Source organism: Excalfactoria chinensis, chromosome 16 (assembly GCF_039878825.1).
Source record: "Excalfactoria chinensis isolate bCotChi1 chromosome 16, bCotChi1.hap2, whole genome shotgun sequence".
NCBI lineage: Eukaryota > Metazoa > Chordata > Aves > Galliformes > Phasianidae > Excalfactoria > Excalfactoria chinensis.
In genome coordinates this window covers 9313248-9339186 of record NC_092840.1, presented here as the reverse complement: position 1 = coordinate 9339186, position 25939 = coordinate 9313248, and the positions used below count along the sequence as shown (strand labels likewise).

General features: G+C 37.9%; 1 protein-coding gene across 6 annotated transcripts in view; it reads right to left on the bottom strand.

Annotated features, from left to right (window-relative positions):
- Positions 1-8038: 8038 nt before the first annotated feature.
- The window catches only part of SFSWAP (splicing factor SWAP), a 35043-nt gene continuing 17142 nt past the window's right edge, over positions 8039-25939 (bottom strand). For 4 of the 6 annotated variants that reach the window (XM_072350828.1, XM_072350829.1, XM_072350830.1 and 1 more), the window contains 6 exons: positions 19054-19328; positions 14828-14983; positions 13391-13516; positions 11796-11966; positions 10964-11036; positions 8040-8519 (listed from right to left, as the gene is read on the bottom strand). In XM_072350828.1, coding sequence (XP_072206929.1) covers positions 8454-8519; positions 10964-11036; positions 11796-11966; positions 13391-13516; positions 14828-14983; positions 19054-19328 — 867 coding nt within the window. In that variant the 3' untranslated portion in view covers positions 8040-8453. Of the gene's footprint in view, positions 8520-10963; positions 11037-11795; positions 11967-13390; positions 13517-14827; positions 14984-19053; positions 19329-25939 lie in introns of all 6 variants that reach the window. The other 2 variants (XM_072350826.1, XM_072350827.1) reach the window with 2 other exon arrangements.

Genomic DNA, 25939 nt, shown 5'->3' with positions numbered 1-25939 from the left:
GAAGCCAAAAAAAACGGAGCCAGGAGCAGAGCTGTGTCACTCACATCCCTTGCTCAACAGCTGTCTGGAGCACGGTGCTGTTTCCTGGCCTTACCCTCCAGATCTTAGGGCCAGTACTTCACAAGACTGACTTTCTGGTAGCTAACAGGCTCCTCACAACTTCCACGTCTGCAAAAGCAGACTGCCACTGCTCTCATTGGTGCACTGCAGCTGGGGATTCTGCTGACAGCAGTAACAACAGAACAAAGTGCCAGGTTTCAGCTCCACTCACCAGGTTCCTACCAAGAAGGTGGAGACCCCATCACACAATCCATCTGCTGCTGCTTCCACTCCTGCCTTGCAGGAGAAAGCACTGGAAAAGCTACTGTGATGTGTGGTAATAGTCAATGAGTGGCTCAGAGTGGAAATTAAAACTGCACGCTAAAAACCCAGCACACTGATCGTCAAATTCACTGCTGGTTTAAGAGAGCACAGATTGGACAGAATAAACGAATTGTGCCAGCTGCAAAACTTCTGGCAGATGGAGCAGGAAAAAAGCAGCTCAGGAAGCTGGGAATGATCTTCACCTCTTCTGAAGGAGGTATTCCTACAGTGAATATATTTGAGAGATGAAAAAAAATCTTGTGCAAAGATGATCTTGCTTCTTTCTCAATGTTTCTTTGAAATAATTATTTCAAACACAGCAGCTCTTGAGAAGATCAATGGCTCGCATTATAAGAATATCTCAGCACAGACAGATCGCTGCTGAAGAAAGAATTATTACCAAGGTTCAACTTTACATTTTTGGTATTAAACAGAGAATATTTACAGCCCAGAAAACTACATGTTTCAAGATCTGAGATGTCATTTTTAGCTATGCATTAATCTTTTAGGTTCACATCAACCACCATCATCTGTTAAGTAAATAGTTATCTTTCCTACCTACCTCCGAGATGCCCTGAATGAATCCATCAGTCACATAAGTCTTCAGTTCTACTGCTGCTGGAAAGAAGAAAAAAAACCACACTGCAGAAACCAGGCAAGAAGAGTTTCTTCATAACCCATCACTGAGCCTGGTTTTTAGCAATGGGTACAAAACACCCCTTATCTACATGAAGGTATTTAAGATGTAATTGCTATGCCATATTATGGGCATTTGCTATGAGTTTCTAAGACATAAGTGTTTAATAAATTTAAAATTAACTCCAAAGTCAATTTTAATGCTGTCATGCAGCTGAAACTGCAGCTCTAGCAAAGGTGGAAGAGGATGCAGGTACAGTTACAAGTCCCATAGAACATCTCTGGCACTCATAAACCTCAACCCATCTCCACACATGTGAAATGAATTTCACATCAAGTATGGGTGCTTGCATGGTGTCCGAGCATCTCATCTGTAGAAGAGGAGTGCAAACATCTCCCTGTAGTTACTGCTGGCGTTACAGTGTAGTTTCCAGATGATTTTAGCCTTGTTGCATGGTATGTACAACAAACTTACGAGGCTCATAGCTTTCAGCAGCAGTCTCCAGTCACGCACTACAACAGCAGTATCACCTCTGCACTCCCTGCTGGGCTCAGCCTGAGCTTTTCCTTCTTGTCACCTCGGGGCTACGTTGAAAGGTCTGTGAATCAGCACAGCACCCTGCAACCCAGGTTATGTGTTGCTGAGCAAAGCAAACAGTGCAGTGATCTTGATTTTTCTGACATTGAATTGAGCCCTGAAAGCCTGATATGATCAGTATGAGATCACATCAGTAGGCAGTGGGAGAGCTGGGATCAGAGCACACTCCCACCAACCCGATGCTCTGCCCACACCCAGTGCTGCCCTACTTTTAGACTGTTCCAATTTCCAGATTCATTTTCTCTCAGATCTCCTGCTTGGCACGTTATTAGGATGTTGTAGGGAATAATGCTCCAACCTCCTGTTTCAGGAACACATAAGCTGAGAGGATGGTGACAGGTGAGAGGCATAATCACAAATAGCTATTAATTATCAAAGCCTTCTGAAAATATTTATCTTAATAAATTAACAGGTAGAAAGCTCAATGCAATTAGCAGGAGAGCCCACAGCCTGATGCTGCGCAGTTGGCCCAACTTTAATTAGCCAAATGGCAACACATTTGTAGGAATCTTGACAACTAAAGGCAGCAGGTAATAACATTCACAGCACTAAGATAAACTGAGTACACACAGGAACGGTAATAAACTAAAACTGAAGCTACAATCCAACCTCTCAAGAACACTTCCTGCAGATATCCTTAACCCTTTTATGTTCAAGGCCTCACAAGCCTTGTACAAATTCCAACACAACAGCAGAGAGGTTTCCCCCTCTGTTTAGAGAGGGTGAACATTTTATCTGCACTACTCAAGGGGAACAAGCTGATTACTTCCTGTGCTGGCAGCAGTTACCTCCCCACTTCCCACTCAGTGCAGCATTCCATCAGCTTAAGACCTACCAGTAAAAAGGAGCTTTTTGCAGGGAGGAAATCAGTCTGTCACGATTTACATTGACGGGGAGAAAGGGACAGACAGACCAGCACTGTGCTAGAAATTAGCTGCTTTAATGTATTTCTTCTCTCCCTTTTGAGTTTTCATGGGTACCTGTAAGCACTGTGAGGTCTCACCATCCTGACAGTCCAATTAAAAGGAAAGTTAGATTTGGAGATTCGGTGTTTTAATACAGGTGCTGTTTTCAGCATTTTTCCTCATTATTACATTACAACAACAGTTGGCAGAATAAAATCCATTTTATCTGATTTGCTGTTCATTGGTCTGACTTCCTCTCCGTCTGCAGGCTGCTGACTTTTTGAAAAGCAACATTTTTACACTGCAGCAGCAGCGTTTCATTTTCTTCATAAAGGCAGGGTTTCTGATAGCTGCAGTTACAGCCACACAGTGGAACCAAGCTCTTAGGTATTTCAAGATTTAGCTCTTATCCTTTCCTCCCCTCTTAAGTGTATTAAAATCTCCTGAACCCTTGGGTTATCAGCAATAGTTTCTCAAAAGGTCCTATGAGTTATACTGGTCATGTAGGAGCTTAGTACTGTGGGAACCACCAGAAGGTAAGACCCCACACAGTGCAGCACAGCCACGCATGCATCCCTTCCTCTCAGCCCCATGGCAGCCAGAGGCCCAGCCACCACCAGCTCTTTTTCAGTTATTTTTATACCACTTGGGCTGTAAAATATTCCATATTTTCACACTGTTATCAGAAGCCATGCCTAGTAAACCTACACACGTGACTCAAATTACAGCTCCCACCAGCAAACAGCAACCTCTTTCCATAATGTGGCGTAAGTCGACATGCTGCTCATCCAGAATGCTTTTCAGTGTGCTCAGCTATGCACTCAAAGCTAAAATACCCATCTGAGAAGGTGGGGAAAAGCAAGAGATAGGCATGCCATTTTTATTTACTGCCCCATCATGCAAAGCTCAAGCCTGTGCAGTATGAACAACAGGAGGATTTGGAAGGTTCTTTTTACAAGTGGTCCATTCTGCAAAGATAACACATTTTCAGGGAGGTTCTGCAGAACCTCCTCACTGCTAATTTCTGTCTAGGCAATGGAAATGGTATTGAAAGCTTTTTCTAACAGAGTGAGCAAGATTTCAGTTGAACTCAAACTATTTGATATGGATAGAAAAAGTAACGGTATAAGAACAGGTAATAGAAAGCTGTTTCTTAAGGTAATACTTAATTTACAGAAGACAGTTGAGAAGCTGCTTTTGTGCTGCTGACAATGCCACAATGAAATCAGTGATTCTTCAGTGACTTAAAAGAAATTGCAGCTAGATTGTACTTTGTTGTGTCTTTTATTAAGGTGTAAAATTCATTACTAGTGAAGGGATAAAAGGTGTAAAACTTTGGTCCTGAAAACTTCTGTGTTAAGATGATGAGAGGCCTCTGTCAACCAGGTTTGTAAAATGCAGAGAACTGCTTCTATACATATTCCTAACTTTCTTAAATCATAACTTCCACTCTGGCCATGGAAGACTGTCAAAGAGAGCAGCACGTTCAGTGATTCTGAAGGTCAGTAACTCAACCATTCTCTACAGCAAGCAGATGTCTGGACACTGCCTGCTACCTTGCCCTTCTGGTTCTTTGGCATCAGCCTTAACATCCAGGGAATTGTCACTGTCACAACAGAACAACAGGTTCTCAAAAAACCATCATAATGCCATCAGAATCATTAGGTTGCCAGAACTGAGCTAATGTCTCTTTGTCAGCTAAAAATCATCAGACAAATGCCATCAGACTTGCCAGCACTGCTCACTCTTTTTGCGGTATTGTCTTGAATTCAACACAGAATATCAATACTTGTCCATTTTGCATCCTTATCTATGATGCCTGGAAATAGAAATAGCTTTAGGATAGGATAAAATATGTGTTTAATTTTTGCCAAGTGTGATACCACTGAAGTCATTAGCCAATATTGGTTCCAACAGGAGATTACGAACAGCAGGACTTGAACGTGCTCCCTTCACAGGATTAATAGATACATGTCTCATAACGCCTTTGTGTGCAGTGACAGCTTGAGGCTGTCAATTTCTGCCATTTCCTGATTAAAAGCCATCAGATAAGCTTACAGCTATTCAAGAAGCGTGAACAGAGGATGCAGCTGAGGACAAATAGTTACGTGATGTACGAAGGCTTAAAGCATAGGAAGTTTTTGGCAATGAGATGTGCAGTTTCACAGAACATTTTAATTGAATCACATTCTAAGAAGCTGTCAATGTCCAACTATTGGATCTCTCAGATTCCATAGCATATTATCATTTTTAAAAAGTATCTTATTTGAAGGGAAGGGAGTTCAATGAAGGCTGCTTTAGTATACTGGCTTTTTTTTCAGCCACTGAGACAATTTCTATTGCCTACTGTACTGACAGGAATCATTCACCTTTGGAGTTAATATACCTCTGTAAAGCTATTACAGAGACACACAGGACAGCTTCCCTTGGAACACACAGACTGTAGGGCAAGACAGCCATTTCAGTTCTGATTAAGATAGCCAGTGTTTGACTGTTAGAACAAAATCACGTAACAGCCGAGGTTGGAACAGATATCTGGAAATCATTTCACCCAAGCCTGCGGCTCAAAGCAGGGTGAGCTGGAACTGAGCATTTACAGCCATGTGCAATTGGGTTCTAACCATCTGCACGGATGAAGACAACAATAGCAGCCAGAGAGCAGAGAGAGAATTAGACTAGAGCAGAGAGACACAGCAACAGGACCCACTGCCTTGCACAGGTATGACTGGGAAGATGGATGTACCCACAGCCTGTGTAGCAGGAACTGAAGGGCCAGGGCTGAGCTGAAATACAGCCTCTGGTCAGAGGATGTGGGTGAATGGCTCAAGTTGAGCTATTAAGGTCTATTACAACATTCAGGGCCCTGACAGGGGGGAACACAAATGAGCTCGAAATATATTCCCACTGATAGATTGCAGCACTGCTCACAGGGACAGTATGAACGCAAACAGATAACGGACCTGCACAAAAGAATAATGATCATCTATTCTCTCTTTGCCGAGAAAACCATTAAGTTACAAACTTAAAGGCCTTCACTATTCATGATTCAACAGAGTAAACTGGGGGCTTCTTATTATGCAAATACATGAAACGCTTTGTTCTGGGAATATAAAACAAAACAATAGATTGGAGCATCTATAAAGAACCTTTATGCCATTATTATATCAGACTTACATGTCACATATCTTCCCCACAATAACAATCCAAGGGAATAAAGAGGTTTCCCTCTAGTGATTCTGCACCTCTTAGTAGCTGCCTGTTCACTGTGTTGATAACCCAATGGGAGAAGGTTTCCAGGTGAAGACAAGCTGCTACAAGTTTCTAACCCCTCTTGCCTATGTTGATAGGCAGCTTGCTGAAAATGGACTGTAATGCCACTGTAAGACAGGCTTCTCCCACTTCCCAACCTTTCTTTAAATACAAATATGATTTTGATAAAAGTCTGTTAATCATTGTACTTGGTGATTTATAATCATTATGCACAAGGTAGGGCACTCAGAGACCCGTGGACAACGTGCTTCTGATTATTTCCACAGCTTAATGCTGAAATATCTTCTATGCTTACTCAACTCAGGCTAGAAAAATACTTATCTTTCCACCAGTCATCCCTGGAAAATGAATTAAACCATTAAAGCTTCAGAAAGGAGGAACGGCCATTACTTTCTCCCTCCTGGTAAAGCCAAACCCCCTGACCCGTTTCTTAATCGGAGTTAAAGGTTAGTTTTCTTCAAGCTTTGGCATATCTGTAAGAAAAAAAAAAGAGCTGTTATACAAATGAGGGCTTAAGAGACATTCCTACAGTCACCAAGGCTACCACATCCTAATAAATAAAGCTGCATAGACATCTCTGGATTGCATTTTAACAAGAAAACCTGAAGCCTGCTTTATAAGGATGAAATATGAGCATATACAAGACTTCTCTCTGGAAGAACACATTCTTAGAATATATTTTACAAAATGCTGGACAAGAAAAAGCTTGTATCCTTAAACTGTTTCAGTGAAGAAATGTATCACACCTGCCACTCATTCTGTGTTGCCTGGGGAAGTCAGCATCTGTCCCTCCCCAGTCTTGCATACTGGGATGTTCCTTACTCTATCACTAGTATTTATAACACTGTCAAGTACCATCAAGAAATCATCACATTTTTTTGTTCAGAGATCAACAGCTTGGTATTCAGTCTTAAAAATAAGTCTGTCAGCATTCAACTACATGTGTGGCCGTTTTGTCTGTATCAGAAGAAAAAACAAGACAGTACGTCTCCAGAGGAGAGTGTGGCAGTGATCCAAAAATGGCAGATTAGCACCGCTTTTAAATTGGTCTGGCAGAGCTCTCTGTAACGCATGTCATGCTAAGTGATCAGGATTAATGGTTGCCATGAGATTATCATCTTCATTCAAATTAAAGGTGTTAAATTAATACCACAGAAGTTTCAAATTCACAGGAAAGTAAAAGTGGATTTGTTATAAACAGTCAGGAATTTGCTTTAAGATGACACAAAATCCAGTAGGGTATTTCTCCACCTATACTCACCTCCCATGTAATCCAGAGCAGGGAATATTAAGGCGAAATCAAAGACACTCTACATCAAGAATGATCAGGAATCCTCTGATAGTACACACAGAATAACAAATGAATGAAGATGATGATGCTTTACTAACCTCATTCCACAGGTCCACTTCTTTGTTTCATGTGGTTAGTCACTGGGTAAGGATGAGAGAAGTTAAGCATACAGTAAACTTTGACTTAAGTAGAAATTTAATTTAAGGACACTTTGCAATGCATTTTCTTCACAGAAGATAATATTGCCTTAAATCCAGGAAAACGTGAATTCTAATGTTATAATTTGTTGTCTCATTAAATAAAATAGAGAGTATGGTCTCAGTGGTCTGTAATGCATGAAGGTTAACAAGTGAAAAAGTGCACGTTTCAAAATTATTGGTGGTGTCAAAATGTTACAACATGAAGCGCTACAACTGACAACCGATGTGAAATCATGATCAAAGCCAAGACACCGCAGGTATATCTCAACAGCTGTCAGCTTCTTTGTAGGGCCAAGCAGTTCAGTGCCAAACCATTAACTCAATTTGATAGCAGCTGCACTTTGTGTAAGCAAGGTCTCTCTGCTTGAAGGAAAATTAACCTTAAAAGTTCTACACTAAGATCCCCAAATAATCGACTTCTTGTTTCTCAATTAACAGGTTACCCCAACAGCAGACCAACAAGCCAATTAGAAAGTTGTCTAGCTCGTTATAAATAGAGTATCTTTAGTAACAGGTATTACACATATTCCCCTTAAACTATAAGAAACTACTGAAAATTAGAACAGAAGTCATAGTAACTACAATCTGACTACAGATCAGATCACAGACCACTCTAAATAACAGATAGTAGATTATGTTCCCCTTTTCAGAAACATCCACTATTAACATCCAAGTAAACAAGCCTTCTTAGATAATCCTGTGCCTGAAGGCAGATGAAAATTATTTTTCATCTTAAGGAAGCTACAGTTGTTATTTCAAAAAGCAGAAAGAAGTAAAGAAAAGAAATATGTAACTGAAGTCAACCTCAAACAGTTAAGGACTCCACGAAAACTCTGGAGCTAATGAAAGATGTTTCGTTCTTTATTATTGTGTAATACTTTTATCACAGAAACGTAGTATTTACAAATATACACATATAGACTGCTGATCATAAAATGTTACTGAAGAATTAGTCAAAAAATCAATTTACAAAAACCAAAAACTTCCCAAAGATATTCTGCCTGAAAAAATTTAATGAAATCTCAAGGAGACAGTTCTGTACAGAAAGATAGGTTTCAGCTCCTCAAGTTCAGGTAATATTAGAGAAGAGAGTTGTGAACCAAGGGAGCTACGCTCAGCTGTACATTTAAGATGAGGCAGTTTTAATGTTGTTCTTTTACATAATTTCTTGATGATCAGATCAACAGGTCTCAGGAGGCACTAGTTTGAATGTTTTTGGAAGCTGCAAGCATCGCTCTCACTTTGGCCATAAGATCCTATAGAACACAAGAGAAAAAATGATCAGGCTTGCTTAAGCTTTAAACAAAGATAAAGCATGCGACACACAAAACAGTACAAAACACCTGCATTAAAGGACTCTAATCACACAAAATACTGAAATTCATGATCACCAGATATTAACAGTCTCCAGGCTAAAGAGAAGAGGAGAATGTTTGTATCACAGCAACTGTTTTCCTAAGTGTGTTTTCACTACAATGCTACAAAGTACTCTGCTTAAGCTCCTCAAAACTGTAACAAATACATAAAGCTACTAACCAAGCAAGGTAAAGAAAGAGGCAAGAGCTCATTAAGATGAAAGTGCTAACAATTCTTTAACAGAGAGCTTTTTGTAAAGCTGAGCCAAAAATTTACATAGCAGCGCTATTTTTACATACAACAGTGAAAGAAACATTAAGACTACTGTGAACCCAACAGCAATTCTCAATGGTGTCTGAGTATTCAGTGGAAACAGCATTACAAAAGGAAATTCTCATGTAAACGCATCTAATTACTGGGCTGCAAAAAATGATCAGGATTAAGAAGTGTTTATCGGTAATGAATCACAGATTACTTAACAGGTTTCTTCACATGTGTAAAGCAAATAATCCTTAGTACTTTTAAAGCAATTTTTATCCAAAACTCTCAAAACACTTGATTGTAGATTGCAGCATCGCTATTTCACTTTGCAGATGTAAGAAAGTGAATGAGAAAAGATAGTGAAAGCAGGGTAAACTAACAGATTGGCAGCAAAACAACCTTTCTGATGATGAGGCAAATTAAAATTTCTTTGGGCCTTCACAGATAAAAACATGCCAAACAAAATTATGCTAGGAAATACCATGGAGATACACAGAAGTCTTGTTCTTCTTCCTTATTTTTTGAAAGCAGTAAGTAAAGTAGTGCATTTGAATATAATTTTGAAGCTACTGAACAGATGCATTTTAAACTGTACTGCAAGTCAGTGTTTAGTGCTACTGATATATCCTCCTCTTACAGCTGCCCTTTCACAGAATCATAGAAGTGCTAATGTTGGAAAAGACCTCTAAGATCAGCCAGTCCAACCACCCACTTGCCACCAATATTTTCCTCTAATCCATGTCCCTCAGTTCAACGTCTACGTGCTTCTTGAACACCTCCAGGGTCAGTGACTCCACCACCTTCCCTGGTCAGCCCATTCCAGCATGTTTGAGCAATCAAGTACTAACTAGTAAATACTGTGTCATAAGCAATATTTAACCCCAGAAACTCATCAACTTTACCTATATCTAAAATCAGTATGTTCTTAAAAAGGTAAAACATTTACTACACTTTTAAGACCAAGACATAGTTAATGTCTCTTTACTCTTACCAGGAATTTCCATGCATTTCTCTGGTAGCTTATGAAGTGCTATGGTGTCAGTGTTCCATTTTCTTTTGCCAGTGCCTGCACTTTCTATTTGACTGCATATTCTTGTTTATGGTTTCTTTTCAAAATGAATGACATATTTTACGTAAGATATTAGTCTACTAGTATTAAACTCCAATTACTTCTATTTCTCTAGAGGAAATAAATCTTGGAATGATATGAAGGATAATCTATCCATTAAAAAAAAAAAAGAAAAAAAAAAAAGAGAGAGAATATAAAAGCAATTCTGATTCTAAATGGTAAATTTCCCAAAGCACAATGAAGAGCTTTTCTCCTCTACATTTGGCATACAGAACTGAAAGAAGTTTAAAATGCATGAAGTTTCTAAGAGGATGAGTGAAATAAAAAAACTGAAAACAGTTTTTACCAGGCAGTAGCTTTTAAAAAATAAACGGAGTTATTTTGACTGAGAATGGATATCTTAAACGTGTGATAAGGATAGTGAATGCATTTAGATTATGGCATGCCATACAGACGCACATACCTGATATGGCTGGTTGTAGATAGCTATGCTATGAGCCACAGCAGGCTTGAATATAGCAACAAGAAGTTCACAGGCATAAACAGCAACAAGGGCACAACAAGCTGTAGCTAGTGCTCAGTGCAAAGCACGCAAACGAAAGTAGGCGTAAGAGGACACACCTTTCCTCTACTGACAATACTACAAACTTAAGAGTTTGCCAAGATGTTTCTCCGACCTTTCATAAAAGTTGTTAAGATTACTACATGGTACGATGGACTCTCAGTAATATCTGCTGTTGGCAGTTGGTGTACTGTTCTAGCACAGTGTGGACTTTCATATCTTAGCAGTGGACATACTGCGCCATGATGAACATAGCTTGATCTTTAAAGGCTTAATTAAACTTGAAAAGAGAGCAGCTACATAAGGCAACAAAATTGCTTGTCTCATAAACAAACAGACTGACAATAAACATGTCTCTATTGTATGCAAAGCTACAACTGCACAACGTATTAAGAATTTCCTATGATGGACACACATAATTAAGTAATATGCATAAATATGTCTATTTGTACCTGAGTGATTTTACTCTGCACTGAAGACACAATCGCTGAAGAGATTTGGCCATCTTTTTCCTGAGAAACTCCCCTAAAAAGTACAATCAGAATTAGAATTCTATAGCATTTGTTTTCAAAATGTATTTCACTCATCATTACAATTTGGAGCACCACTGTACAACTACCTCATGCATTAGTCAAAAGTTTTGTCATTCAACTAGAAGGCAAGATAAGTCAAGGTCAGAAGACTTACTCCTACACAACTGATTAAAAGAAATCTGAAGAACAGGCATGGGATTATCAACATGACTGTAGAACGCTCTGTGGAAATAACCTAACTGCGAACTTCTCAGCGACACTGAAAATCAAACCACTCTATTAAAATTTTGCTTCGAAGAGTTATTCCGTTTAGTGAGGATTATTAACTTAGAATTACACTGTGGAATATTCCACACAGCTGTTATTGTAGGAGTGTGTCAAGATGTATACTTGAACAAGAAGCAGAACCTTCTGTTTACCACAGTTAAGTGTTCCTATTTCATCTAAAATGTAACATGAAAAATCCTTTGACAGATTAAATTTGTACAGGGATTTTCTATTTAAAACATCAAGTGTAGCACAGAAAGTGTTGCATGTTTTCCAGGATTTTAAATCTGATCCTGGATCACATGAAAACTCCAGCATACAACAGTGTCACTGTTAGACTGATGCTCTCCCAGCGCCTTCTACTTTTAATAAGCACACACATGTATTTGCACACAGTGCTTTTTACCATCCAAGTTACGTCAAAAGACACATTCATAGTCAACAGTCATCAGCATAACGGTATTACTGTAAGAAAGCGTATTACCTGGAGCGTTCCTGGCTGGATTCCCTGCTCTCCACAGGAGAGACACTATTTGAATGCACAGAATTTTTGTGTGTGGATGGTTTGCCTGGTGACGCAGCTGGTGAAGGAGACCTAGCTCTGGACTTAGTACGTGACCTAGACCGCCTCTTCTTCTTTTTTTCATGGGGACTTCTGTGAGGAGAAAATATTCCATTGAAGGGTATCTATAGCAGCATGAAACTAGCTCAGCGGAAGGCACTTTTCACACTTCTAAAAGATCATGCGGTCCCCTTCCATAGAGTACATGTACAGAGCAAGCGTTACACTTGTACCTTGATATCATACTTCTAACTCCAATACTGTACTTCTCTGGCTGTATCAGAAGCTCTTTCTAACAAACTGCAATAAGCAACTGATAGTATCTAAAGATCCCACATGGAATACTACTTCCTAGGTACAGAGGAATTACAGACAGTATTTGATGGTCTAAAGAATAACAATGAAAAGTCTTTAGCTGAAAATCTGCAGAATAACTTTGCTAGAGCTAAGTTCCTTTCCAAACAACATCAGTCACCTGGAATATAATGAGGAACAGAAGAATTTATATTCCTCAATATTTTCTTAGCCCATAAATGAATAAAGCACGGAACTATAGATAAGATCTAAAATGCAAATCCACAGTCCATTTGCTTGCTTTTAAAAATCATCTCAAGTTGATGAATATGATGAATATGAAAAACAACCAGTTGAACGATACCAATGATGTTCTCATTTGCACGTACTACAAATCAATTAATTGGGGGTTGTCAAATGATGGAAAACTATCTTACGAAACAATACAAATATTTTAAAAATTGCAGGTGAAAGTGATTGCTGCTTCCTGCTCCACAAGAGACAGAAAAACAGCTTTAAGTCTAATCTTAATGGATGACAAAAAATTCTGTATGCTCAGTTTAGAAACATTAAGGTTTTGTGCTTTTGTGTGCACACTAGCTGCATATATAAATGAATAAAAAAATTCACTTGCATATTGAATTTAGAGACAAAACACTTCAAGCCTTTTGTACACACACTTTCCAGATGCTTTTGTCGATACAAATAACAGCGGTTACGCGATCTCCATGATAGCAGGTTCTGAGAGACTGCATGCAAGGTGCTCTCAAAACAGACATTACTTGTTTTATATTTCACATTCTACTCAGACAGCAAAATGATTGTTGAATATAAAGCATAGCAACTTCTAAACTGGATTCTCCCCTTATTTGTCCAGATACAATAAGTACCCAAGCAATTTTCAAATATCAGTAAGAATAACATCGCATATGACCTCTGTAGGCAGCCAAAGAAGACGTGAAACTCCAAATAAATCTCAGCTTTCACAGCCTGTAGACAGTAGCGTGTTGATACTTGCTACATTGGTTGTACATTCAGTGTTCAAACATAATCAAGATCAGCTAAAGAGGAACTAGTGCTTGGTTTTTCTTCTTCCTCCGTGGATATATACAAAGCCCCATAGCAAAAACACTTTTACCTAGGAACTACGCAATACTGCAGGCAACATTTATAGTACCTTGAGATAACAAAACGTAACCTTCACTTGATTGAGGTATACTTACTTGGATCGTGCACGTTTCCTACTATTTCCAGGACTATTACTAATGCGATAAGCCGTTGGAACGCTTCTTTCTTCTCTCCGCCTTTCTGGTGTGTGAGCTCTCCTCCTAGGAGACCTTGATCGTGACCTACGCAGGAAAAAATATCCAAAAGTTTGCTTTTTGTTACTTCTGTTATTTATACTGCTATTCTTATTTCAGTGGAATTGTGCTGTCACCAAAGGCAAACGTATCACCATTCATATTTTTATTTTACACCAACATGGGGTATCTATTCTCCAAGACTTGTCACTTGCACAAGAATTTCTTACCCACCTCACACATTTAGGATGTAGTTATCCATTGCTTTTCAGTCTCAACAGCTGGGAAAAAGAACTTTTTTTTTTCCCCCAGTATTGTGTGTTAACATCAATGTTTGTATTAGTAGGTGGGAACGTTTCTCTTCAGTGCAGTCACCTATTGTGGCAACAGAGTTTACTAATGCTGGTACACAGAAGTCCAATTTGGCTTGAAGCCTGGAACTGTCAGGCCCGACCTTGTCTTCTCAGATTAATGGTATGTTTTGAGAACTCCTACATCATAGAGATAAATGCAAGTTTTTGTTTCCAGTGCATCTCCAATACTGACAAGTCCAGAAAATTTTAACCCCGCTGTTGCAGAATAAACCTAACGTAGCCAATATTTTCACCTGTGCAAGTGACCAACTACCCATGACTGGTGTTATTTGACATTAGCACTCGAACTTAAAAGTATTTTCCTAGAAAAAGACCAAGATGAAAATAAAGAAAGCATGCCCAGTTAAGATCAGAGATCAACTTAACAGCATAACTCTTTTTTTTTTTCTTTTCCTAAGATCTGCAATTAAATGGATACGGAAAAAAAGTGAGTATTTTTTCATAACCAAATAAACTGAATGAGAAAAATCCTGAAGGATGGAAGGGAAAGGGAGATAAGGTTGAGAAGGGGACAAGATAAGGTTCCAGCTTGAAAAAAAGAAAGAAAAAACACCAGACCCAAGATGTGCCCCGAATTCTTTGTAGCTACAATTAATTTTGTTCCCACTAGCCTATACAGTTCTAATAAATTGTTTGCTTTCAAGCTTATCTATGTACTATAGGTACACCATTCCATGTATACCAAGCACTCATTCTCTTTCATTCTCTTGCAGTGACCAAAACAGAAGTAATTTGTGAAATCACTGTGAAGACTCAAAACTGTGTATTTAGCATAAAAAAAATGTTCCTGAGCCATGTCTCATACCTACAACAGAACCGATCAATTGAAAATGAATAAATGATCACAATGGCAGTTAAGTGTTGCAAATTAACTGCTTAATTCCTTAGAAATCTGATCTTTACCAGGCCTTTCAGAAGGAGTAAAAAAGGAAAAAAAAAAACAACCAAAAAAACAACAGATCATAAAGTTTGGTCAGTCAGACACCTTGACGTTTTACCAGGATTTCCCTCTAAAGAGCGCCAGCAGTCAAATCTTTTCGTTGTCGAAGCTGCCTGATAACTTTGCCGCTCTGTTGCTGCTGCCACTGATGAGCTGCTCAGACTCGGTTCCATGCTCAGTGTCCCTGTGGATGCTGTGAGTCTGTGATACGGAGGCACACACTTCACATTCAGAATAAAATGTGCTAGTTTTGGTATTAACTAGAATCCTGAAAAGGCTCCCTTAACCAAAAGCTGAACCTTAGTGAAACATGCCTATATGGACCAGCCTAAAAAAAGTCCAAACAATCAGAAAGAAAAATGCATTAGCTTCATTTTTATGAACTGAATATGATGGTTTTGGTTTTACAACATTCTTCCAATCGCTAAACGTTAAGAACTTTGGCCATTAGTTTCAAACAATTAAAAACAGCTTAACAGTGTTACTGTGATATAACAATTATTACCTTCATTACACTATTATTTCAAGACACTCCATTCCTTTAAAGTCAATAGAACTTGTATTGAGAAGCATCCCAGAAGTTCAAAGGATTACAAAGCTTGGCATGTCTCATTACAACATAAGAATTAAAACTAAGTTAATTGATACTGCCTCAACAATGAGAGAATTGGTTTGGAACAAAGAGCAGTTATTTCCAAGTCTCATTTTTCTGCAGCTCTCTCTCACACGGTATAAAGACAGTAAAAAGAAATAAGATCAATATTCAACAGTTTCAGGTTTCCATCTCTACTCTAGTTCAAAATAAACTAGATTTCAACTAACCAAATTACTATATCGTTCAATATGCAAAGAGCATTTCTCCATCTCCTACTCTCACAAATACATCACAAGATCAGATGTACTACAGAGAGACCTACTGATAGAAAACAGATGCAGACATACAGTCATTCCTCCCGCTTACTGTCTAGTTGTGAAAGCAAACTTTCCAGTGAAGCAGCATACTGAACACTTCAGCAACTGACAATGCACACTACCAGATACAATTCACATGACCTTTATATGGCACCTTGAAGTTGATTAGAAGAAAGATACCACAAAGCATTTACTAGAGATGACCAGAAGGTACCGAAGACTGTTTGCCAATAAAGATTTAACAGATGTGCCTCATTTTTGACATTAGTTACATATTTGTAATAACCAGTCATCTCCTTGGAACTAACATCTCCATAGTAAGCCACACTAGAATACCCTACAGTGCTTCTGTACATTGCTTACTCTTCCTATGGCTTTTGTTTAACTTGTCATGTTGGTCTAGGATTAAAGCCAGACCATCCCAGGAGCTTTATGGGTCTGTTTGCACCTGAGCTCCCCGAATTAGCCACACTTTCTCACCTGGTACTCAACCATTGTTTCAGGCTGTAACTTGGCAATTACTGCGCACAAGGCAACAAATGGAAATAATTTTCTACACTAAATATCATGATTTTAAAAGAAAGAAAAAAAAAAAATCACATCTTCTAATTAGGTACCAACATTTGCCTCTTGTAGGGAAATTACTAAGACAAGGCGTTATTTTTACCTAAACATTTGAGAGACAAAACACTTTAGTGTCTCAATGGATTATGAATCAGCCTCCCACTCCTGATTACTTGATTATTTTAACACCTTTCAAGTTTCTGGAGCAAGAGCTTTAATTTTAGAAATAGACTGTTTATGTTAAGATATAGCAAACACTCTCAGCAATGCTTGCCTAACTAACACGATCATTTCTTGTGCAACGTCAGACTGCGTGGATAATTTTTCAAGGACCTAATTAGAAATACAGGGCTAGGAAAAAATCTCAAGAAATCAGACTCTTTAACACTCTCCAAACCATCATTCTTAATGCAGAAATTTCCCATGATGAAGCTTTTACAAGCTGTATTAACCACTGAGAAACTATAAAAAGCTTTCTAGTCTCTATCAATTTACATCCATTACTTATTGTCCAAACCCTAGAGACTGAAGAATGTTCTACACCTCTCTTCTTGGCATACACAATGACTCAATTAATCTTTCTACACTTTTTCCAGTCATCATTCTAATTCTCTTCCCCTCTCCCTATCTAAAGCCAAACAAATCAACAACAACAAAAATATTTCCCATTTTAAACAAACCCCTATAAATCTTATTTGCAGATTTGGAACTTGTCTTCTAGCTGAGGATTCACTCTATCAATACAGAAGTCTCACACAAATCCTGCAGAAATTTCAAAGTGAACAGGTGACCACTCAGCACTGATGATACTGCTTAAAGTTCCTATGAGTTTCTGAATGGGAGACCCTCCAGAGGTCCTTGTTTGAACTGGTACATTCAGATCAGAAATACAATAAATGAGAGTCCTTTCCAGTTCTAACCTGACTAAAGTTTTATAATGTGCAAAATGTTCTCAGTGCAAGAATTGGTGCAGTTCTTAAAATATAGCCAGCCAGCAAAAACACTGGACTTCTTAGGTGTATCATTCAGAGACCTAGGAAAAATCCATCCAAACTTAATTAGGTGTTGTGTTGATTCATTATGTTAAGACTACTATGTATCTATTAATTAATTTGTGCCAGAAGGCACATTCAACATCACACACAAAGATCAGCTTCACTGAGCAGCATACGTAACTACTGATAAGAATCTTCTCAGATGATTCTATTTCAAGGTACTAGAAAAGAATTTTATGTTTTTTAAATCATCACAATCATGTTACTAATTCCATCCCTGTTTTTACCACTGATAAATAAAATCATGGATAAAAATATGAAACATTTTGAATTAAGAGATGCTGGAGCTCCAAGTGAAGATATGGGTTGACAGGGAGGCAAAGAAAAAATAAAGAAGTGATTCACTTGATGAAACATCTCAAGGTATCTTTAACTCTGAAAAGACTCATATTCTCTCCATAAGCAAGAAAAGCTTAATTCAGCACCATTCCATTTACACATTAGGTATGTACAGAAAAGGAACAGTACCACATTATTCTGGAATGCAGCTAATAACATACAGAGTACTGTGACTTCGTTAGTCGAACAGGCAGTGTGTCAGACTGTTTAAGCCCAAGTTATGTTCATTTAATTTCTTTCATCTCTGAACAACAGAGATGTCTTCAGTAAAGTATCATATTTAACCTAAAAAAAACTAGTAGAAAATAACAAGTTGTAAAGCATTAACACTTACTCACATTACCATAGTTAGACAATTTGTTAAATAAACAACAACAAAAATACAGGGAAAATATATGACGAGAAGATCTGTCACATCACCATCAAGAGCTAGAAAAGAACTGAGAAATAACTGGGCCATCTGTTTCTGGGGAAGAAGCATTTAAGCCACAGGCATGTCCACAAAGATAATAAATAATTCTGCATCCGACACATACACAGCTAAGGTAGTATTTATAGTCACAATTCATTTGAACTGCAAGTTACTGAAATACTGTTTAGATATTCTGTTGCATGATCCAGAGACTACAACCCCAATAATATGACTTTCTGACAGACCACAGCGACTGTTATGTGGCCTGGCATTAAGACAAGGCAAAGTTTACACACAGCAAACTTTAAAGGTTCTGAGACCCAACTGTCTTAAATGTAATCAATAACATAACATAATGTGCATTAGCTTACAGCTACATAATTAACATAATGTATTTACTCTCATTAATAAGCAAATATACAGTTAACTGTGCTGGCGTACATTTTCCTATGGTCTCCTTTACCAACTCTCTTTTCACCCTTCTTGGATGCCTGCCACATCTCTCCAGTCATTCATCAATCACATCATTTCACATGCTACCCAATTGCTTGCCTTCCCTCTGAACTTTGCCGTTCAACTACCAGGTTCTCTTTCCTTATTTCTTACTTCAATATTGTGTCCTGGTTTCAGCTGGGACATATTGTTACTGTACTGCAGCAACAGGCACGAATTCCTCCTCTTGTTATAATCAGACTCCTACACCATATTGCCAAGTATTTCACAGACCAGAGTGAAATTTACTGATGCACATTTTGCACTGTGCAATTAGAAATTAATGATTATTTCATTTAAAAATATCCCTATATTTTCAGAGGTAGTTCCTTAAAAATATTTTCAGAGATTTTCCACAGTTCATATTTACTCACTGCCTTCAGGGTGACTATATCTCATCTAATGGGTATGAAAATGCAACATAATTAAAGAAGTGCAAAAACATTTTCAATACTAGCCACACGACACTAAAGAACATGCTTGGTTTCCAAACCCACCTTGAATGCCTGACAGTCCTATAGGCAGTGGGAAGTGAGTGCTTTGCTTTTGAATGTGATCTAGATCTGGTCTTAGATGATGAATGATACTTGAAAGGTGATCGAGATCTTGACCGAGATCTTTTCTTGTGTTTTTTTCTCTTTTTTTCTTTTTCTTCATCCCGAGGAGGATCTCTGCTTTTGCTTGAAGGCCTTTCTGCTGCAGAAGTTCTGCTAACTTCTAAGGTAGGTAAAGTTCTGACTGCAGTTGCAGGACATGGTATACTACTGACACTCTGAAATTAAAGGTAAATGAAGAACAACAGCATTTAGATCTCAAAGCTGCATACAGATCTCTAAAAAGTCTTACACATTTAGACAATGCATAAGTGTCTCCAATCTTTTATACTAATAGAGGGCTAAATCTACCCCTGTGCATGACACATAAATATACACTTCCAGCAAAGAAACTTAAGATATCCCACTTGGTAGCCTTGCCAATATACATTTATATAGTAGAAAAGCAGGATAACAAGCGCAACAGCAAGGAAGACAGTAACTAATAATATTCTCACATTTTTTTTACTCATAGAAGTGTGAAAAATACAACCATCTTAAGAAAATGGTTGTTAAATCAATAACAATTTAACCTCCCACGTGTAAGTAAGGCTTGCATCCTCAAAAACACTGATCTAACAGTATTTAATGGAAGGCTATACAATCCCTCAGTTATATAAGCAAGCCTTGAAACACACGCTAAGGCTGTCACCTTAACTAGGACATAGTCCTGAAGTTTTTATCTTTAATTTTTAGAAGAAATGTATTCTAAAAAATGGGCACTATCAGAGAGCTTTTTATCCATTTGTCCCTTTATTCATAAAGGGATAAATGTGAGAACACAATCAGCATCTACTGATCCTCAACATCAAGTTTGAAAGTCAATTTCCTCCCCGAGCTCTGATATTTTGATCAGAACCTCAAGGAAAACAGCAAAATGAAATACAGCTGATACAAGTTATTTCTGTACTTAATCATAAGTTGTCGAACACATAAAGGGTTGGAAGAAAGACAAAAGTTATTAATCCTAATGATGGAGCAGGTCCTTGCACAACTCATGTTTAGTCAGTAATTCTGACTACAATTAAGTCAATTAAGCAAAACCTACCACACTCCAAGAAGTTTTCAAATTATCTGCTCCTACCCAAGAGGATTCTGCTCAGCACCTTGTGTAGAACAATTCAAGTCAGGCACTCTCGATATGCTCCTCATTTCAAAGTCTGTCATTCCCCCAGCTGCCATTTCAAGGCAACTGGAAAAAACAGTTTCCCCATCATAATTTCTGCTCCACCTGATCTGACACTTTCGCTGTTTGATACAAGAATGCTCACCGTGATCAGAATGGAAACTAATACATTAAAAGCCAAAATAACCAAATTAGAAGCAGGTGATCTTTTCCTCTCTCTTTACCCCTCTCCTACTGTGAATATGTCACGGCAATAATTGAGTACATTTGAATAATGAGAAATTTGGTATTGCTTTACATTAGAGCAATGACTCTTTCTTGAGATTTAACCGATAACTGTTATGACAATATTTACAAAAACAGCAATAAAGGAGCACTAAAGTGGTTTGCCTCAATGACTGTAAATATTTTCAGTCACGATCATTTGAGTGTTTTACTGGTGGCCTATTTCCAATTTCACTAACTTCACACAATCCACGTGCAAGTCCAGACACCTCATTTCCAAACTCAAGGGTTTCCTAAGAGACTACTGCAGCCTACTTTTGTTCCTTCACAATGTTATTCATGTCTTTATACAGTACCCCAGTCTTCTCTTTGAACACTGCTGAATATGTAATAGACCATTTTGCCTTGATGTAGATAACTCTAATAGCCTGAAACAAAATAGCTGTAGGCAAAGTAGAGTTAAGAGGAAAACAAGAGAAGGAAGAAAAAACAATATTTTTCAGTGCCCAAGTTTATTTGGCTGCATGAAACATCAGCTATTATATCACTACCGAAAAGGAAATTAATAACTGAACAACACAGGTATTTTAGCTTACATTCAGAGATTATTTCAGCAATCAGAACAAAGAACCCCCCCCAGTGCTAAACATCACTATGTAGATACCAAAAGCACTGGATGCTGAAATGAAGGTCTCCCCTTGTCTTACAGGACATTCCTAGAGTGCCCATCTCTCAGCTGCTTCAGGGGTTATATTACCTAATCAATACTCAAAAGCAACACTTGAAGCAAACCAAAAAGGTGCCTATCACAGCAGAACAAAACAATGGTGCTGTTCCCGGTGCAAATTAAATTAACAGGTAAAGAGCATTACTTATAACTTCATTAATATCCCTACAGTTGGACGATACTTTTCCTATTCTGAACAGCTGAATTTTGCATTAATTTGAATCTGTATTCAATCGGAGTTGGAAAGAGAGAAATACATTACAACTGCAAAGAGTTAATCAACTCCTTTATTTTACTGAAATGTGAAATCGCTTCACACTCTCTTCTCTACCAGAGAACCTTTTTTACTGCAGGTTCCCCAAAGCCTATGCTGAAATATTCCCTGACAGAGAAGTAATAAGTAACTGTCTACCAGCAATGAAAACATACTATTGCTTTGTGCACCAAAGAGAGCAGAGTTATTACCTCAAGAAGATTTCATTAGTCCTTCCCTGAATAAAACAAATTACCCTAAAGCAATTAAACGAGTGATAAAAACACTTGTTCCTATAGAACAAATTAAATACTAAATACTCAAAGACCCAACTGTTTCATCACTGTTCAGCTGCTGCATGGATGTACAGCAATTAACATTGCACTGACCATGAGAATTCTGATCACAAACTAATTTTTTTACTAAATTTACAGGCAAACAGAATACTATGTCATAAATGATTATTATTCTAAGGAAGCATGCAGCAATGGTTGCTTAAGACCTTTTTCTTTGACAAAGAATATACCTCTGCATTTGTGTATGACTGACTTCAATTTCTCCTTACTGGCAATCCCCACAGATGTCTCAGTTAGCACCATCACATACATGAACACAGGAAAGGAGAGATTACCCTGTTACTGTTACTCATGTCTCTAAAAAAGGCAGACTTCACTTGCCGCAATGTTACTGGAAGCTGATCAGATTGGGAAACCAGTTAGTGCCATGTTTTACAACTTTGCTCTGAGGAAGGACCAGGCTATACCCTGACTGCTCGCTTGTAACACTCCAAAGAACAGTGAGGATTCGTTTCTGAAAAGCTGTGCTGCTTCGCTGCTCAAGCTCAATTATTAGCTTCCTGCTCCTCTTGCTTCATTTCACTTTAAAGGAAAGCAGGAAACAATATAAAACGAAGAATTGAGCTAGAGGAAAAAGTGGATCTGTTTTTGTGATCCATCTGAAGCCAAAAAGCTTCCAAGCACTACATTCTATCATATTGACTGCCCTTTACATGCAGTTAGTGCAATCAATTGTTTTCAAAGATGTAACATACACTCAATATCAGCAATTCTTCTAAGAAAAGCAAGGTATCAGAAAAATGTGACAGAGGTCAAAAAAGCTTTGCTTATTTAATGTATTTCTACACAGTGTGATAAACAGGTTTTCAGTCTTACTCGATGCTGAGTATACACATAAATAGCATGACTAGCTTTCATGCAGTATTTTGGCAAGGACAATCTCCTGGGAATGATGCATCTCCCATGGAAATTCTCGACCCGCTTTCATGCCTTACTGTATTTCTCAGCCATTTATTCCATTTTTGAGACAGATTTCAAGCTACAAAAATCACTGGACTACATTAACTCCATGACCACTGTGTATCAACTTTCACTCTCTGGATCCACACTGGTTGCTCCTACTCACAAAAGGGAGATAGAATATGGTAAGTGACATTTTAGCAGACTAAAATGCTCATGTTTTCATTTTATTAAATTTCTTTTAGTTCCACTGACCAAACTGCAAAACTGGTTTTACATCTTTCTATTGATCATACATGTTTCCTTGCTTACAGCTATTGTAGTTACTTCTTGTTATTGGAGAATACTTCTACCCTCAGTGTTCTTACATGCATCTTTCTGAAACATGGCTGAAAAAAAACATAAAAACAACAAACACAAAAGCTGTGCTACATATTATTTTGTAGACGTGGATATCTGATGCAGCTGACTGGATTCCAAACACTGAGTACAGCAGTACAGATATGACTACTCACTAAGACAGTACTGGCATTCCCAATACAGCAGTCAATTTCATTTCAAAAATGAAGGCCACATTAGGAACATTTAAATATACATTCGAAATACTAAAGAAGTCCATTTACAAACAAATGATTTCCCAACCTTTTCTACTGGTAAGAAACAGTGAAACTGGTTGCTTTAAAATTCTGAGATATACCAGACTTCATCTGTGAGAAAAAGAAACGCCTTCTCTGAAACTGCACGTACATGGTAGAAGAAAAACACATTTATAGAAAGTAAGCTTGCTTAGAGGTCAAATAAGAGCGAGATTTTTGTTGCAAAGTTGACCTGTTTTCTATTAAGTTCAACTCAGAAATCTCAGATGCGAGTGGGGACCCCCATCTGCTCTGCTGAAAAAGACACAACTGTTACTGAAAAATTATTGATTTTTTCAAGCATTCCCTTAAAGAAAAATGACAAAACAATGTGAGCTTAGAAATATCTATGTGCTTGAAAAGATCCCCTAAGAACAGACTGAAAGCCCTCAAGAATTTTGCACTGGCATGGCCTCTTTGCATTCACACTTTGACAAATAACTGGTAAAATATACAGAATGTGGTGCCAATCACGGGGAAAATTCATTAGCATTAGCAATGAGAATCCTGAACAGGATTTCTTTTAGCATGTGATCACATTTAATTCACAAATGTGCCACTTCATGCTGATATGGTTCACCTAAAAGACACATAATTCTCTTTTATATGTTTATTCTCCCAAAAGTTTTTTAAAGGATAATTCATGATTTATTTAGAAAAATCAAGAACTGAACAATGAATTATTTGTTAGGCATTGGAATTCTTTCTGTGGGAAACGACATGATTGACAGCCACACTGTTCGCTCATGTTGTAGCGTGCCACAGTTATTACCTGAAATTTTCAATCAGTATCCAAAGACGTTTTGCTTGATCAATGCAATTAAGAATTCCTTGCTGGCCTTCCTAGCAGTGACATAGTTCCAAAACCAGAAAATGGAGGCTCTATTTACCAAAAGTATTTGTGTTTGCAATGTGCCCGGTAGGTCTAACTGCAGCACATACAGATAAACACAAAAATATCTTTCTGGCTGGTGTATGATCCTGTAACGATACCCTGAAACTACATAAACTTCAGACCCAATTTATGTTGAGTTACAGGTAACTGCACAGCTTACACCAAATCTCATTTCTACCCTTTTCCCCACAGACACTGACAGCTACTGCAGTAAAGCCCCGAGTCCAGGCTTACTTTACTGAAAATTGGTTTTGATGTGATTTTTCCTTTTTTCCCCCATTGAGAAAAGAGGTTGTCTGGACTTGCTGGAAGTGACCATGCAGATGCTGATAAACACAGCCACATCTTTTTGGCAGGCATGTGTGTCATCACACTGGATTGGAGCGTGTTAAGATAAAACAACACTCAGGATAGAAGAAGAAAAAGGGTGACACTCCTGGAAGTAAAGTTATCACTTTGTAAACCATGACAAGCACTGTCAGAAAGAGAGTGGCCCCCTGTAATAGCTGGAATAAGTGAGGAAAGAAAAGAACAAAAATCAAGAAGGAAACTAGCTTCTTCTCCTGCACGGAAAGGATGAAGTTAAGCAAAGAAGAACTTAAACAGAAAATACATAATGCACGTGGGAATGTGATATTTGGATTGAAAATACAGCTCTGCTGCCAAAACCCGCAGATGGAGAGAAAAGCTTAAGGACAGAGCTGTGATGTATGAACAAATCAATACTAGAACCATTTTCCTATATAATAAATGTAAATCCCTTATTTAGGCTTTTAAAAATGTAATTACTTTACTGAAATCAGAAAGGGTTTATGTGAAACATATTAATTCTTAGTTACCATGAATGGCAATTTCCATTCATTAACAGGAAACAAACCCAGCCCTTGGCTTTGATTAATCCAAGTTTCTAGAGTTTGGTTTTATATTTCAAGAATAAAATTTGCAGAGAAATATTCCTAGAAACCAGCACCTACAACTAAAGAGAGGAGATAAGGAATACAGTATTTGTATGCTTCTTATCTATTCCAGATTTCAACAAGCTGGATACAATTAATCCTGGAAATATCAGCTCTCAATTCCTTTATAGTGATCTTGAAGATGCAAATCAAAATTATGAATATACTGGTAAAGTAAACGGTCTACAGGAATAGGCAACAGAATACATTTCACTGCTACTGGAGAGCTGAACATGACTAAGTTCAATAAACAAAAATTACCACAGAAAAAGCTGAGACTGTAAAATCCAGCTTTGTCCCCATTATTATAGAACACAATTTTGTAATCTGAATTTTTCAGTAGCTTGTACTTTGAGTCTTTTTTTCTTGCAGATTATCTCTTTCTTTTTAAAACGATATAGAAATGAGCACTTTGAACCAATGCTGAGCTAATGCCTGAGCTCAGTCACTTCAACCTGATCATCTTGTTTTGCCTCTTTATTGACAATCTGCCCAGAGAGGAACACGTACAAACACATTTGAATTTTGCATTACTATTCATAAATTGATTTATTTTTAAAAATCTAATAACAATAATAATAAAACTCCTAAGTCTTATATTAAAATTTAGCATAAGAAACATCTTAGCATTCTAGTCTTTTAAAGCATCTGCGTTGAACACTCAACCAACATAATGATGAGTGACAATCATTACAGAGTCTAGATTTTTCCCATCTA